The 15,268-nt window shown below is 43.2% G+C and overlaps 1 protein-coding gene across 3 annotated transcripts in view; it reads right to left on the bottom strand.

The window, feature by feature from the left end:
• rfx2 (regulatory factor X, 2 (influences HLA class II expression)) overlaps positions 1-14,900 on the bottom strand; it is a 141,604-nt gene extending 126,704 nt beyond the window's left edge. The window contains exon 1 of one of the 3 annotated variants that reach the window (XM_043720815.1): positions 14,703-14,900. Coding sequence is in view for 2 of the 3 variants with exons in the window: in XM_043720814.1 (XP_043576749.1) it covers positions 6,018-6,076 (59 nt within the window). In the remaining variant the exon portion in view is untranslated. Of the gene's footprint in view, positions 1-6,017; positions 6,238-14,702 lie in introns of those variants that run through there. The other 2 variants (XM_043720814.1, XM_043720818.1) reach the window with 2 other exon arrangements.
• Between the last annotated feature and the right edge of the window lie 368 nt (positions 14,901-15,268).

Below are 15,268 nucleotides of genomic sequence, written 5' to 3'. Positions count from 1 at the left end.
TGCGCCAAGTCTTGGGAGGGGTGTATCAGCAAAGTGAGGCAGAAACTGGGCAGATGAAAGCTACAGTCGCTTTCCATCGTGAGACAAAACCTGGTCATCAGAGGTGTGAGGCACTGTCATTGCTGTTATACGTGGCACAGGGTCTGGCCTATTCCCAGAACCTGTGCCGCTGCAGTCACCTGGGCCATCTTCCAGTTTATATGGAGGTCAAAGATGGACCGGGTCCGGAGGGACTCACTGTATAAAGATCTGGGCAATGGGGGAAAGAACACACCCAATGCCACCCTCACCCTGATGGCCACCTTTGTGTGTGGCTGCATCAAGCTGTGCGTGGATCCCCGGTACGCAAACACCAAGTGTCACTACGTACTGAGGTTCTACCTGTCCCCGGTGTTGCGAAGGATGGGCCTGGCCTCGCTGCCGCGGAACGCTCCGAGTAGTTGGACCGTTCCGTATCACCTGTCCTTCGTGGAGAAATTTATGAAGAAAAACACCTTTGACCACAAGTCCATTAGGAAGTGGTCAGCACGTAGTGTCCTTGAGACCCTTCGGGAAAAGGAGAGGGCGGATCCTATAGAGCGGTTCCTTGAGCAGACTGTCAAAGCCATTTGGCAGAATGCCTCATCGCCAGAACTTTCCAACAAGCACCAAGACATGGCTTGACTGGTGGTGAGAAGGGCTCTGCCTGTGAGATCCTTTATACACGCCCGGACTCTCAGCCACACTGCACACTGCCCTCGAAGCAGCTGCGGGGGGGACGAGACTGTCACACACCTCCTTCTGGAATGTGCAATTGCAGAGGAAGTCTGGAGAGGAATGCAGTGGTGTTTGTCGAGGTAAGTGGCCAGCACGGTGGCACAGTGGTTAGCACTGCTGCCTCACAGCGCCAGAGACCCGGGTTCAATTCCCGCCTCAGGCAACTGACTGTGTGGAGTTTGCACGTTCTTCCCGTGTCTGCGTGGGTTTCCTCCGTGTGCTCCGGTTTCCTCCCACAGAACAAAGATGTGCAGGTCAGGTGAATTGGCCAAGCTAAATTGTCCGTAGTGTTAGGTAGGAGGGTGAATGTAGGGGTATGGGTGGGTTGCGCTTCGGCGGGTCGGTGTGGACTTGTTGGGCCGAAGGGCCTGTTTCCACACTGTAAGTAATCTAATCTAATCTAATCTAATCTAGTCCCGAGCAGCGCCGTGACGCGGGACTCCGTGCTCTACGGTCTGTTCCCCGGGATGCACACCAAGACGAACATCAACTGTGCCTGGAGGATCATCAACTCGGTGAAGGACGCTCTCTGGGTGGTCCGAAACCTGTTGATCTTCCAGCTGAAGGAGTTGACCCCGACTGAGTGTTGCAGACTGGCGCATTCCATGGTCCAGGACCACGTGTTGAGGGACACGCTGAAGTTTGGGGCAGCTGCCGCCAAGGCGCTGTGGGGAAAGACCACTGTGTCAAGTCTGCTTGCCTAACGAAGAACAGGGGGCCCATGCAGTCATTTGGGCTCTGCTGACACCTCAGCTCATCATATGGGCATATGATTGAAAAATGTACAGACCTGTATAAAAATGATAAATTCTGATCTATGTATGTACATGTTTACATGTGTATGGCATGACCAACTGTACAGACCATCAAATTATTTTATGAATAAAGTATATTTTTGAAATAAAAAAAAAATCACCATTGGCTGCTGGTGAGAAGGGGTCTGCCTGAGAGATCCTTTATGCACGCCCGGACTCTCTGTCGCACCGCACGCAGCCCTCTAAGCGGCTGCGGTGGGGACGAGACTGTCACACATCTCCTTTTGGAATGTGCCTATGTAGATGAAGTCTGGAGACTAATGCAGTGGTGTTTGTCGAAGTTTGCCCCGAGCAGCGCCGTGACGCGGGACTCCATGCTCTACAGCTGTTCCCCGAGATGCACACTGAGACGAACATCAACTGCGCCTGGAGGATCATCAACTCTGTGAAGGACGCTCTCTGGGCGGTCCGAAACCTGTTGATCTTTCAACTGAAGGAGTTGACCCTGACTGAGTGTTGCAGACTGGCACATTCCAAGGTCCAGGACTACGTGTTGAGGGACGCGCTGAAGCTTGGGGCTACTGCCACCAAGGCGCGGTGGGGAAAGACCACTGTGTAAAGTCTGCCTGCCTAAGAAGAACAGGGGGCCCACACAGTCATTTGAGCTCTGCTGACGCCTCAGCTAAAAATGTAATCACACAGACCCGCAAATATGAATGATTACTCTGTTTCGGTATGCAAAGAAATGGAAGGTTTACATATGTATGGCATGTCCAATTGTACAGACCAAAATATTTTATAAATAAAGTATATTTTTGAAATAAACCAAATCAACAACCTTGTCTGCATGGCTTCAAAGTGTTCTAATCTTTCAATTGTGAAGTCTACGGATCCATGAATGAGCAAGTTCATACAAATGTAGAAATGTTGGCATATTGGCATCAATTTTAACTCAATTTGCATTCACAGCTCTTCAATGCACTATGTTTCCTGGCACTCAAAATAAACGTGAATAGTTTCACTGAGAATACAGAGCATCCTTCAACTGTGTCATAGGTCATTTGCTGGTCTGGGGGGGGTCTGGGTGAATGCAATTAGATTCTCATTGATCTAGACCCTGTCGCCATGTCAAAACTCAAGCAGAACATGGTTTTGGAAAACCTGAACTTTAAATAATGAGGTGACATGAGTGTGACAGCCCTTGACATCATGACCGCATTTGACTGAGTATGGTATCAAGGAGCCCTGGCAAAACAGGAATCAACAGGTATCAGGAGGCAAACATTCTGCTGGTTAGAGTCATACCTGGCACATAGGAATTTGGTTGCATTTGTGGAGGATCAGTCACCTCAGCCCTGAACCACTCCTGCAGAGATGTCCTGGAGTAGTGTCCTAGGCCCAGAACTCTTCAACTGCTTCATCAATGACCTGCCTTCCATCATAAAAAGGTTAGAAGTGGGAATATTCGCCCATGATTGCACAGTACTCAACGTCATTCAGGACTCCTCATGCACTTGAGCATGACTGCTTCAGTGTAACAAGATCTGGACAATAGACAGGCTTGAGTCGACAAGTAACATTCGTGCCACACAAATGCCAGACAATGACCATCACCAAAAAAGAGAGACTCGAACCACTGCCCCTTGACATTCAACAGAATTACCATCACTGAATCCCACACTGTCAACATCCTTGGGGTTACCACTGACCAGAAACTCAACTGGACTCATCACAAACACAGTGGCTACAAAGAGCAAGTCAGAGACAAGGGATACTGTGGCGAGTAACTCACTTCCTGACACCCCAAAGTCTATCCATCACCTGCAAGGCAAAGATCGGGATTATGACTGGAATACTCCCCACTTGCCTGGATGGGTGCAGCTCCAATAACACATGAAGCTGGACACCATCCAGACAAAGCAGCTCACTTGATTGGCACCACATCTACAAACATGCAATCCCTCCACCACCAACGCTCAGTAGCAACAGTGTGTACTATCTACAAGATGCACTGCAGAAATTCACCAAAGATCCTTAGATAGCACCTTCCAAATCCAAGACCACTTTCATCTAGATGGACAAGGACAGCAGGTACTTGGGAACACCACTACCCACAAGTTCTCCTCCAAGCCACTCAACACCTTCACTTGGAAATAAACTGCCATTTCTTCATAGTTGTTGTGTCATAATCCTGGAATTGTGGGTAAACCCACAGCAAGTAAACTGCAGCCATTCAAGAGGGCATCTCACGACTACCTTCAAGGGCAAATAGGGATGGGCTATCAAAGCTGACCAGCCCACAAAAGAATTTTTTAAAAATTATACATGTTAACAGAAAGCACTACTATTTCTGCTGCTGGTGGTGTTTTGGATTGGGAATGATCTCCACTTTCTAGAATCTATCTTCCACGACAACAGAATTTCAGCTCCAGATGGAGGATGCCTGCCAGTCTTATAGCAAGAATTAAACAGTACCAAATATGGGTTGCTGAGTGGATGGTACCACTTCCTTTCACTCCAGTGGCAAGAAAGCTCAGCTGTCTCTTTTGATGGTACTGCATTTCCTAAACTCTGCTGCCATACATACCAATGACAAAAAAAAACTTAGTTGCACTGAACACACCACACTATTGTGACATGGGTAGAGTTAGTATCAGGCATTTTTGCTCTAAACATTTCAAAGTTTCCCTCTATAACATATAAAATTCAAATTAATTTCCTGCAAAAATCTGATTCCTTAATCCACTCAACTGCTACCCACATTTGATACAACTGTCAATGCAAATAATCTTTCATTTCCCCCAAGAGCCTTCAACAATCCAAATTCACATGAGATGAGCAAGCGAATGTTCTATTTCTCAGAAGTGAGTTCCAGATCACATGTGGTGAAACTGTGAGGCCACCTACAGGATTTAGCACATTCCTCAAGGACATTACCAAAATCCTCATCTGTACTGCCTGGAATTCAGTGCTCAAATTCTCAAAATTTATGAAGAGGCCAAAAAAAAAAAACAGCATCAGAGTCCATTTAATTCATCAGACTTACTTGATATTGGAGGTATCCAATTGGTCACTACCTTTTTAATTTCCATTGTGCTTTGCAAATTCTCCTTCACATATGCATCATGAAATCATTACTGAATCTGCTTCCACATGTTCAGGAAGTAAAATCCAGATGACATCTAGTCGTAAAAGTGTTTCTCATCTCACTTCTGGCTCTTGGGCTATCAGCTTCAGGTTCTGCCACTGTAAACAGTTCCTCTTTATTCACGATTTCTAACGTAACTTTCAATGTGGAGATGCCTCACCAAAGCCACTGCAGCAAATCTCTTCTGCCCTGTCATCAAGCTGTCAACATCATGCCTAACTAGCCTTGAAACACCCACGTAAAGGTCTCTGCTTTCATTGCTAAGGAATGATGTTAAAGTAGCAGTACAACCTATTCAGTTTTTCAGGTTAGTAGAGGGTCATCTAAAGCTGTTTTCAGACTGACTGTAGTTTCCAAAGCATTGTGACAATCATTACATCTGAAACATTATTACACACTGAATTGAAGAGGATCTGAAAACACTATGCTCAGTTACATCCAGAAGAAACAGAAAAGGCTTGGAATAAACTTCAAATTTATGAACTTAACAGTGGAATGCAGTCTTATTTGTTTGTATCACAGCTGATCTGAAAATAATTTACACACTGACAGTCATATGGTATTAATAAAAATAGTTACGGTTTTGCATGGTTTAAATATGAAGAGGACGAATGTAGCTACACAATGAAATAGCACCACCTACTAATTCCAAACAAAATAAACTTGGCATTTGTTATAAAATCTGTTGGAGTTTTAAAATGAGATAATTTGGCATTTGATAATACTATCAGCACCGGTGTCTCCATATTGCTTGAGAGACCAAATGTTGGTCTACAAGAGACATGCATTGCTGAAAATGTGTTGCTGGAAAAGCGCAGGTCAGGCAGCATCCAGGAAACAGGAGAATCGACGTTTCGGGTATAAGCCCTTCTTCAGGAGAAGGGCTTATGCCCAAAACGTCGATTCTCCTGTTCCCTGGATGCTACCTGAGCTGCTGCGCTTTTCCAGCAACACATTTTCAGCTCTGATCTCCAGTATCTGCAGATCTCACTTTCTCCTCAAAGAGACATGCATTGACAGCCTAAGCAGAAGTGTCAGTGTTAGGAGCAGTTTTCATGCTCAATACCTAAATTGACTTGTTATGCAAATCAGTTAATGCATGGATAAAATAGGTTGTGGAATTAGCCGAAGCCGCTTGATTTGAATCTAGCGAAGACTTAAGGTTAGCTTTAGAAAATGACAAGATTTTCACGTGGGCACAAAGATTAATTTCACTGCTCACATGTCCAAGATGCTGGTTAAGTTAGTAGTACAGCGTGCGGACTCCTGCCGAGAGCTCATCTGCTCTGTATGCTTTTACTTATTCTGTGTATTTTTTCTTTCTTCACAGCTATTTTTTCTTAATTTAATCTACTTACCTTCTGTGGAGAGATTGAGTGGAAGATTCAGCCCAGCACATTAGCCATAGAGGTGACATTCGTGGTGATGACAAGAGCACGCAACCTGATGTTTCCCAGCATCTGCAGTAACATCAAATGCATGGAGTTCCAGCCCAATGCAGAAGAGATCAAATCGTTGTGGACAGTACAGACCTCGCATGCCTAAGCGCTTAAAGAGGACTACAAAGTTGAACTGTTAACTATATTTGCTTATTTTTCTACTTTGTAAGAATCTGTACCTAGCTACCTTTGTACCCAAGATGGTGCAGGAAATTATATCTTTCACTGTATCCCTGTATTTATGTACACATGACAATAAAATCTAATTTTAATCATAAATATCAACTTGAACAGCCAATAAGCCTGTTGAATTTGCAGTATGCAAAATATTAACTGTTCCTCAGGCAAAATTAATAATTGCAACCATGTCCCATGAAAAGAATCATTTCATAAATAGAAAAAGAAAAGTCTGGCCATGAAAAGTTAAAGATAAAATTATGCAGAGGAACCATTAGAACTTGATTCTATACAAGCAAATCACCTTATGGTTTATACATATATGACAACTTCATGTAAACTTTTGGAAGTTTTGAAATTGTTCCATATATTTTGAACAAATATGGAATACAGTGAATGAATGTCCATGTAGAGTTTCAGAAGGAGGCATTACACAAGATGCCCGTTGAAAGGAAGGATTAGGCCACATGCTACAACAATAAACATAGCAGCATGGCTAACTGATAGCTAAGCTAAATAGATACTGCTCATGCCCCAAGGAGGTTGCAAAAGTTAAATCCCAGGAGAAGTGCTAAGACCATTTGGTTTTGGGAAATGAGTGTGTGTTTTGGTTTGATTATTGTCATGTGTACAGAGACAGTAAAATGTATAATTTTGTGTGCTAACCAGACAAATCATACCTGACTTAAGTACATCAGAGTAATAGAACAGCATACAGTATATAGTGTTACGGGTACAGGAAACTTGAGGACAAAGAACTGATACATGAGAGGTCTGTTCATAAGACTGTTAACAGCAGGAAGAAGCTGCACTTAATCTATTGGTACGTGCTTTCAAACTTTTGTATCATCTGCCTGAGGAAGAGGGTGGAAGAGTATAACTGGGGTGAGAGGGATTTTTTACTACATTAACTACTTCCCAAGGCAGTAGGAAGTATTGACGGAATCAGTGGAAGGTGGCTGGTTTTTGTAATGGACAAGGCTGCAAACAACTCTAATTTCTAAATTTAAAAAAAAAAGAACATTTGTTTGTCTCTGTGATTTCTTGCAGTCTTGGAGACAGCAGTTGCCATACCAACACATCCGGATAGAATGCTTTGCATGGTATATCTATAAAACTTGGTAATTCACTGATGGGACATGGATGTTGCCGGCTGGACAGCATTTATTGGCTGTCTCTGGTTGAACACACTTTGCAAGTTGCCTTCTTGAATAACTGCAGTCCATATGCTGTAGGTTGACACACAATACTACGAAGGAATTTCCAGGATTTTGAACCGACAGCACTAAAGGAACAGCAATGTATCCCCAAGTCAGGACAGTGAGTGTTTTGGAGGGGTACTTGCAGGTAGTGATGTTCCCAAGTACCTGCTACCCTTGATGGAAGTGGTCACAGGTTTGGAATTGCTTTCTTTGGTGAATTTCTGCAGTGTAGCTTGTAGACATATACATTGCTGCTACTAAGTGTTGTTGGTGGAGGGAGTGGATGTGACACCAATCAAGTTAAACTTCTTGGGAGCTGCACACATCCAGGCAAGTGGGGAGCATTGCAGCACACTCTTGATTTGTGCAGAGTAGGTGGTGGACAGGCTTTGAGGAGTCAGGAGATGACAGTTACTAGCCACAGTATTCCTAGTATCTGACCTGCATTTATAGCTCCTGTGTTTATGTGGAGTGCAATTCAGTTTCTGGTCAATAGTGACTCATAGGATGTGGATTATGGGGAATTCAATGATGTTAACATCATTGATTATCAAGGAACAGTAGTTAGATTGTCAATGCCTAGCATTTGGGTGATGCAAATGTTATTTGCCACTTGTCAGCCCAAGCTTTGATATCATCCGGATCTTATTGCATTGGAACACGTACTTCTTTCGCATCTGAGATGTCACAAACAGTGCCGAACATCGTGCAATCATCAGCAAGCATCCCCAGTTCCGACCTTATGATGGAAGGATATTCAATGATGAAGCAGCTGAAGAAAGTTGGTTCCAGGACACTGCCCTGAAGGGCTCCTGCAGAGATATCCTAGAGTAGATATCACTAACCTCCGCCAACCACAACATATCGGAAACATAACATCAATATTGCTGATAGCATTTTACTTTAGATTCCTCCTCCCTATCAAAAAGCACCGATCCCATCAGAAAAGGATATTCCAACATCACCTCATAAGATATACATTGGTTGGCCCAACCAGTCTTTGCTAGTGCTTATTCTATCAATCATCCAGCATCTTCCCTCATTTAAACTTGCCATCTTAACACTATTCAATTTCACCTTCATGTTGTGAAGCTTCCCTTTAAATGTAACTATAGCATACCCACTTCTATCACTTCCGGTGATAAATTCCACATTTATCCACGTATTTCTGGTACCATCCTTTTAAATCTTCTCTTTCTCTTCCCATTGCCTATGCTCCAGTGGTATGATGCACTGAAATGCCGTCTAAACTATTTTGTACTTTCATCTTGTTGTGGATTCAAACTTTTCAACCAGAAACAAGAACACTATGAATGAATCACATGTGACACTTGTCTGTTCTTTTCAGTTATTGAAATTTTAACAAACTATTAAGACATTTCAAAGCAGAGAAATATTGAGTAATATAGTTGAGGGAGAAAACCGAATACGAGAAAATACAAAATCAGTCAAATGGTGATGAGAGAAAATAGATTATGATGTTGAATGGCAGGTCACCAGCATTTTTTGAATGTGGATTATGGTTTATCCAGTTGTTTGATCCATTAGCGTGTTTGCTGGACTATTTCAGAGTGGAATTGGTAGCTCATGTAGGCCAGACCAAATAAGGACTCCAAGTTTAATTCTGAAAGGTACAATGTCCCTTTAAGAGAGATTTGTTCTGTTCTGTTTCTCTTGCAGACAGCTATTGCCACAGTGATAGCAGAATATCTGCTTCAGAAGCAGTGGCTAAACAGCTTTGAGCTCAGAGTGTATCTTTTAAACTTGACTCAAGAAGCATGAGTGGGTGGAGTCAGGCTCACAAAGACAGTTTAGTTTTACATTACACTTGGGTTTGGAACTGGCTGTAGAAGCCAATAGTTGTAGCTACCTCCCTCCTAGCAAATAACTAGGGTTCTCTCTCTGCTGCTAGATTGTTTGTTGATGTTCCTTTCTCCTGGACTGGAAGGAAGATAAGTTTTTGCTGAATTCGCCTTTGCCAAGGGTGTGTTTATGGGATGCTGTTATATTGGACCTGATGATGATTACTAGCAAAATAATATTATTTTTAATGAAGTATTTCAGTAGAGTCAAAGTTGTGCCAATTCTTCTTTGCATTTTAATTGTGTTTTACAAATAAAATAGGCTTTGCTTTACGCCTAGTAGTTGGCCAATCAAAACACATCTGGGACACCGTGCCCTGTACTTGCCTTTAAATGAAGAAAACGTTAGCGGAGAGGCCATCCCCTCGACATCTTGAGGAGTTTGGTCTGGTACACAACATTGACTGTTCGTGATACGAGATTTATCAAATAATTCAAATTTGACTTCCCAACTATCTTGACGGGATTTGAAGGAAAGTTAAAACAAGCTCTGTTGATGCTGTAGCACATTGGAGGCAGCTAATTAGGTAAATTGGTTACATCTGGTTCTTGAGCAGGGCAGGCCATTTAGTATAAAACCATGAGGAGACACAGATGAGTAGCCAAAGGCCTTTTCCCCAGGGTAACAAAGTCCAAAGCTAAACAGCATAGGTTTAAGGTGAGAGGGAAAAGATTTGAAAGGGAACCTGAAAGGCAGCTTTTTCACCCAGAGGATGGGGAATATATGGAACGAGTCACCAAAGGAAGTGGTAAAGGCAGGGATAATTACAACTTAAAAGACACTTGGACTGGTACATGAATAGGAAAGATTTAGAGGGATACAGGCCTAACTCAGTCAAATTTGATGAGTTCAGTTTAGGAAGCCTGGTCAGCATGAATTAGTCAGGCTGAAGGGCCTTTTTCTATGCTGTGCGATTCTATACCGAGACACTAAATTATGATCAGTTCATTATCATGATAATGGGTATCATAACATTATCAATACAGAGGAAAAAGATCATGACAGTCTGTGTAGTATGCAGTACAGACTTAACCGAAAAAGGATTCAGCAAAATCACGCTAAACTGATTTCATGCAAGACCTGTTCAACCAGGAATGGGAAGAAACGCTAATCTATCTAGGTGGAATTTAAATTATTTCACCAGGCAGGAGAGGACCATGTATTTTCTACTGCTTATTGTTAATCACCACTGGGGTTCCATGAATGGAAATAAATTATTTACTGCTGCACTTGGCAGTGTGCAGTTCCCAGCCTGAGCTCCAGCCTGCAAATACAAGACCTGCAGTGCACCAGCTGGAAATGGGTCAATAGGTATGAAGGTCTGGCCATATAACAACTTGGGTCAGCTCTGTGCTCACATTCTTTAGATAACTGGATAAAGTCAGCATAAAAGGATAAGATGAGAGTAATCAGGAAAAACATATTCATATTCCCAAATGTATCAATGAGCAAGTTAATTTTGAAAAATACTAATTTTCACTGTTTCAACATTTACAATAATGTAAAAAAGTACAAGATCAAGATGGACTCTGCTCCCAACAATCAAACCTCAAAGTCCCAGACAGCCTCAGTTTTAGTTCAAAATCATTTGAATAGCAAACAAGACTAGACATCCAAGGACAAAGCCCATGCAGACTCCTGAAAGAGCAAAATTGGTACACTGCAATCCAATCTCAGACTTGAATTATACATACAAAAACCTGGCTGGTTCAAATTTTTGCACACCTCGAGCACTGGAAGTTCAAAATACAAAGATATCTGGCATTCTGAATACATAGCCTGGGTGGTAACTGGAAAGTGGACTTTCTATACTGGGAGTCAACAAGTATAGAAATATGAATGCATGTTTGAGATACATATGAATAATTTCAGCTGAAATGATTTTTAAAAAGTTTAAAAATCTGACTGCTCACATTTGCCAAAACTCTGTGTGAACCTAGTTATCATCATTCAACAGATGATTATACTCAGACCCCAGGAGATGAGAGTATGATTGGTTACCCAATGAATCAGCATGTTTCCACAGTACAAAGGTTTATATGCGTGAAACTGCCATCAATACAAATTCTGGCTGTTCAGCAACAGGCACACAACTCAAGATTCAGAAAGCATTTCTTGCAATTTGAAAAGATCTACCATGCATTTTCAGTTAGTTACGCATCACAGTTTAGGCTTCGATAGACAAAATAGACAAGATGCTTCGTTTGTAAATTCATACTTTGGGATTAATACAGTTGCACAGTTGAGCAAGTGTTTGTAGGCTATTCTCATAATTGCAATTCTCAGCTTAGGTAGCACAACACACACTCACTGTCTGTAGCACTTTATGGGATTCAAAGAGATATTCATACTCGTGAAATATCCATGAAAAATATGTTTTCCTCTAGATTTTCTGGGAAGTTAACCCAGAGCTTACAGCAACTGCAAGACTTGGGTTTGACACCAGGCCAACAAACTGCTTCATCTAATAGTTTTATATAAATGTTCAGTATGTTCGAAATTAGTCATAGAATCTCTGAACAAAATCTCAGCTCAAGTACAAAGTTGGTACTTCGGAATCAAAGAGTCAATGCACCTAGAAAACAATTTTGCTATGGATGGCAATATCGAAAAGTGTGGTCTGGTAAAGCACAGCAGGTCAGGCAGCAGAGGAGCAAAAGAGCCAACGTTTCAGTCATTAGCCCTTCATCAGGAAGGCTGATGCCCACAATGTTGACTCTATTGCGCTTCTGATGCTGCCTGACTTGCTATGCTTTGCCAGTGCCAGTTTTCGACTCTGACTCTCCAGCACCTGCAATCCTCACTTTCTCCCAGCAAGTATGGCAATAAAAAGCATAAACTATTTTATTATATTTGGCACAAAACAAACTAATAAGTTTTGCAACAGATTTTCTGTTTTGACATTTGTGTAAGCTTAAATCTTATTTTGTGTCATAGAAACCCCTGAACTCCAAGAAAATTTCAGAACCTGGAGATCATAAGTTTAACAGGGCAACCGGTTTGAAACTGACAAATTATATACGTTTGGATTTTGCACATTGAGATTCCATAATTTCAAAGCAAAAAGAAAAATCACAAAATCAGTGGGCTTCCTGTCAAGGAATTCAGTCAAGAATCCAAACAGCTTTTACCCTGGACTCCGCAACCTTTTACCTAGCCATTCAACTGAGCAGAATCTAGCTACTATTATTTCATGCCATATCCAAAAACCAAACAATTGTAGATATTTTCTAAAATCAACGTGTTTAGACATATTGTGGGACACCTCTGGAGCAAGCGGGACCGGTACCTGGCCTCCAAGAGCCCATGCAAACAATTCTAGCTATTTTTTGATCAACCTGCTCGGCGACAGCATTATAGATCTCTGAAGCAATTAGGACTTAAATATGGCCTCATGATCTAGAGGTAGGGAAGCAAACATTTCTGTTCAACCACTAAATAACAGAGCCACCTGATCCTTACCAACTTCACTACATAATCCTTTATGGCAAAATCCTTTACATTAAAACACTCAAAGTTGGTTACTCTGCTCTCTGCCATTCCCCCTTATCCAAACACTATCAAGCAGAAAAACAAACAAACCCTGATATTCTCCATCACTAAAAGCTCACAATTAAGTCACCGTACAGACAAAATGTTCAGCAAAAGGCCCAAATAAATTTATTAGCCAAATAATTAAGACCACAGTATAGACCTGGAGAAAGTGAGGACTGCAGATCAGAGTCAAACAGGAAAAGCATTCCTAACGAAGGGCTTATGCCCAAAACGTCAACTGTCCTACTCCCTCGGATGCTGCCCGACCTGCTGTGCCTTTCCATTGCCAAACTTTTTGACTCTGTAGTACAGACCTTTCAAACACTTCAATCAGTATTGTATTGCTAAATCTAACATTAGGCATCAGTGGACCTAAACAATCAATCAATAAATCTAATTCTGAGGAAAGGCTATACAAATTGAGGCTTTATTTTAAAAAACTTCTTTCATTAGTGGCAGAGCCTCTCTTTGTGTTTGTTGCCCATCTATTCTGTTGCTAATTTGCCTGGCAACCAAGAAATGTCAACTTCATGTAGCATGTTTAATCAGACCATTACTGGAAAATGATCTGAAATTTTTCATTTTTTGCCACATCCTGACATTCATACAGATGATTTTCCAAGTCACAGATGAATAACATTCATCCAGCCATAGTGCAAATGCCCTGAGAAGGGTTTTTGAGGTGCAGTGCTAGTGCTCCTATCCCTGGACCAGGAGGCCCAGGTTCAAGCGCTACCTGCTCCGAAGGTGTATAATAATATTGTTGAACAGGCTGAGTTTAAAAAAAAACTTTACAAGTGCACTGAGAAGGGTTCTTGGGATGCACTGGTAATGTTCCTACTGCTGAGCCAGGCAGCCTAAGTTCAAGTTCAAGTCCCACCTGTTTCACAGATGTGCAAGAACATCTCTGAACAGGCTGATGAAAAATATCTGTAAGTGCTCAGAGTCGAGCCTGGAATCTCAACTGATTCACTTGCTTTAGTTAAAAAACAAATTTCGATAGAACTCTGTATAAAATCGCAAGCAAAATACAACCATGGAATTAGTTTGAAACAATACAGTAAAGGTAAACAAAAGCCAAAGAGTTACTAGAGAAACCCCATCACGAATACAGGGCTTATTTAAACAACTTCCTAAGTGTTGAATTGCAGCAGCTCCACACGAATCTCACAGACAGATGAAGGGACTGATTTCCAGTGCAGCGTGTAACTCCATAATTATTCAGTGTGGATAAAAGCTCCTAATGTCACTCCATCACTCCCACACGTAGCTTGGGAGAAACCAAGGTCCCTCCAGACTGCCTTCCAGAGAGCAGCTTGACCCTGAAGACATACATCATTGCAGTGCGGCAAGGAGGAAGGAAGGATGGGCCCCCGCTGCCACACAAGACGAGTGAGTACACCCCACCTCCCCTCCCCTAGTTTCCTCACAGGCCAATACTCGAGAAGGGCCGGGACACTCACGGGAGTGAGGCCACCTCACAACATCTCGGTCGCGGAGTTGCCCAGGTTGGAGCAGTGGGGTCAGCAGAGGAGCTGGTGCCTGAGGCCCCCCACCCACACCCACACCCACACCCACACCCTCGCCACCAGCCCAGGGGACACCGTCGCCCCGGGAGCCGCGCACCCGGTGAACCCTTTCGGCCACAACCCGCCATTTTGTGGCGGACGCGGTAAATAGAGCGCGAGGCCCCACATGGTTTCCCCGGGAACACGGAGCGGACCCTCCTCGTTCCCCATTCCCCTCATCCCTCGCCCTTCCCGGCGGCGCGGAGCCCGGGAGCCAGGCGGCGGCCCAGGCCTCACTCACACTGGGAAACGATGCTCACCTTGCTGCGGGCCCGAGCTGTTGGTGGGTAACAGTCTCCACGGCTACCGTGACTATGGCGTTTATTCTCAAGGCAACAGTTGCTACCGATCCCCACCCGCGTCATCGACCGCACCATTGCCCCGCCCCGCGTGCGACACCGCCTCCTCCTATTGGTCAGGCGTGACGCATCGCGTTGACAGGTGCACTTTCGATTGGTTTAGGGACCTGTCAATCGCAAAACGTCAGCAAGCTTCCGTGGACTGGGCGTGCCGGGTCCGAGAGCTAATTGGTCTCCCAATAAACGTCGCTGTCATAGCAACGTATTTCTATTGGATACTGTACCTGTCAGTCAGATAGACGGTTTGCCTATATTCGGGACATCCGGTGGATCACGTGGCCAGTGGCTATTGTATCCAGCTGATTTGTTAATATTTCATGGATGTGTGCGCGCGCATCTTCTACACTTTCCCTCGGACCCGCTTTTAGAGGCGGCTTTTTCCCGTTTTCGTGCAGCTTTCTCCAGGATAGCGCTGAAGCAACAACTCTTTCAATTAAGTGATGTGTAAATCCCAGAACTTCTTTCAA

This window comes from Chiloscyllium plagiosum, chromosome 31 (assembly GCF_004010195.1).
Source record: "Chiloscyllium plagiosum isolate BGI_BamShark_2017 chromosome 31, ASM401019v2, whole genome shotgun sequence".
Lineage (NCBI taxonomy): Eukaryota > Metazoa > Chordata > Chondrichthyes > Orectolobiformes > Hemiscylliidae > Chiloscyllium > Chiloscyllium plagiosum.
The sequence above is the reverse complement of the archived record's forward strand: the minus strand, read 5'-3'. Positions and strand labels throughout refer to the sequence as shown.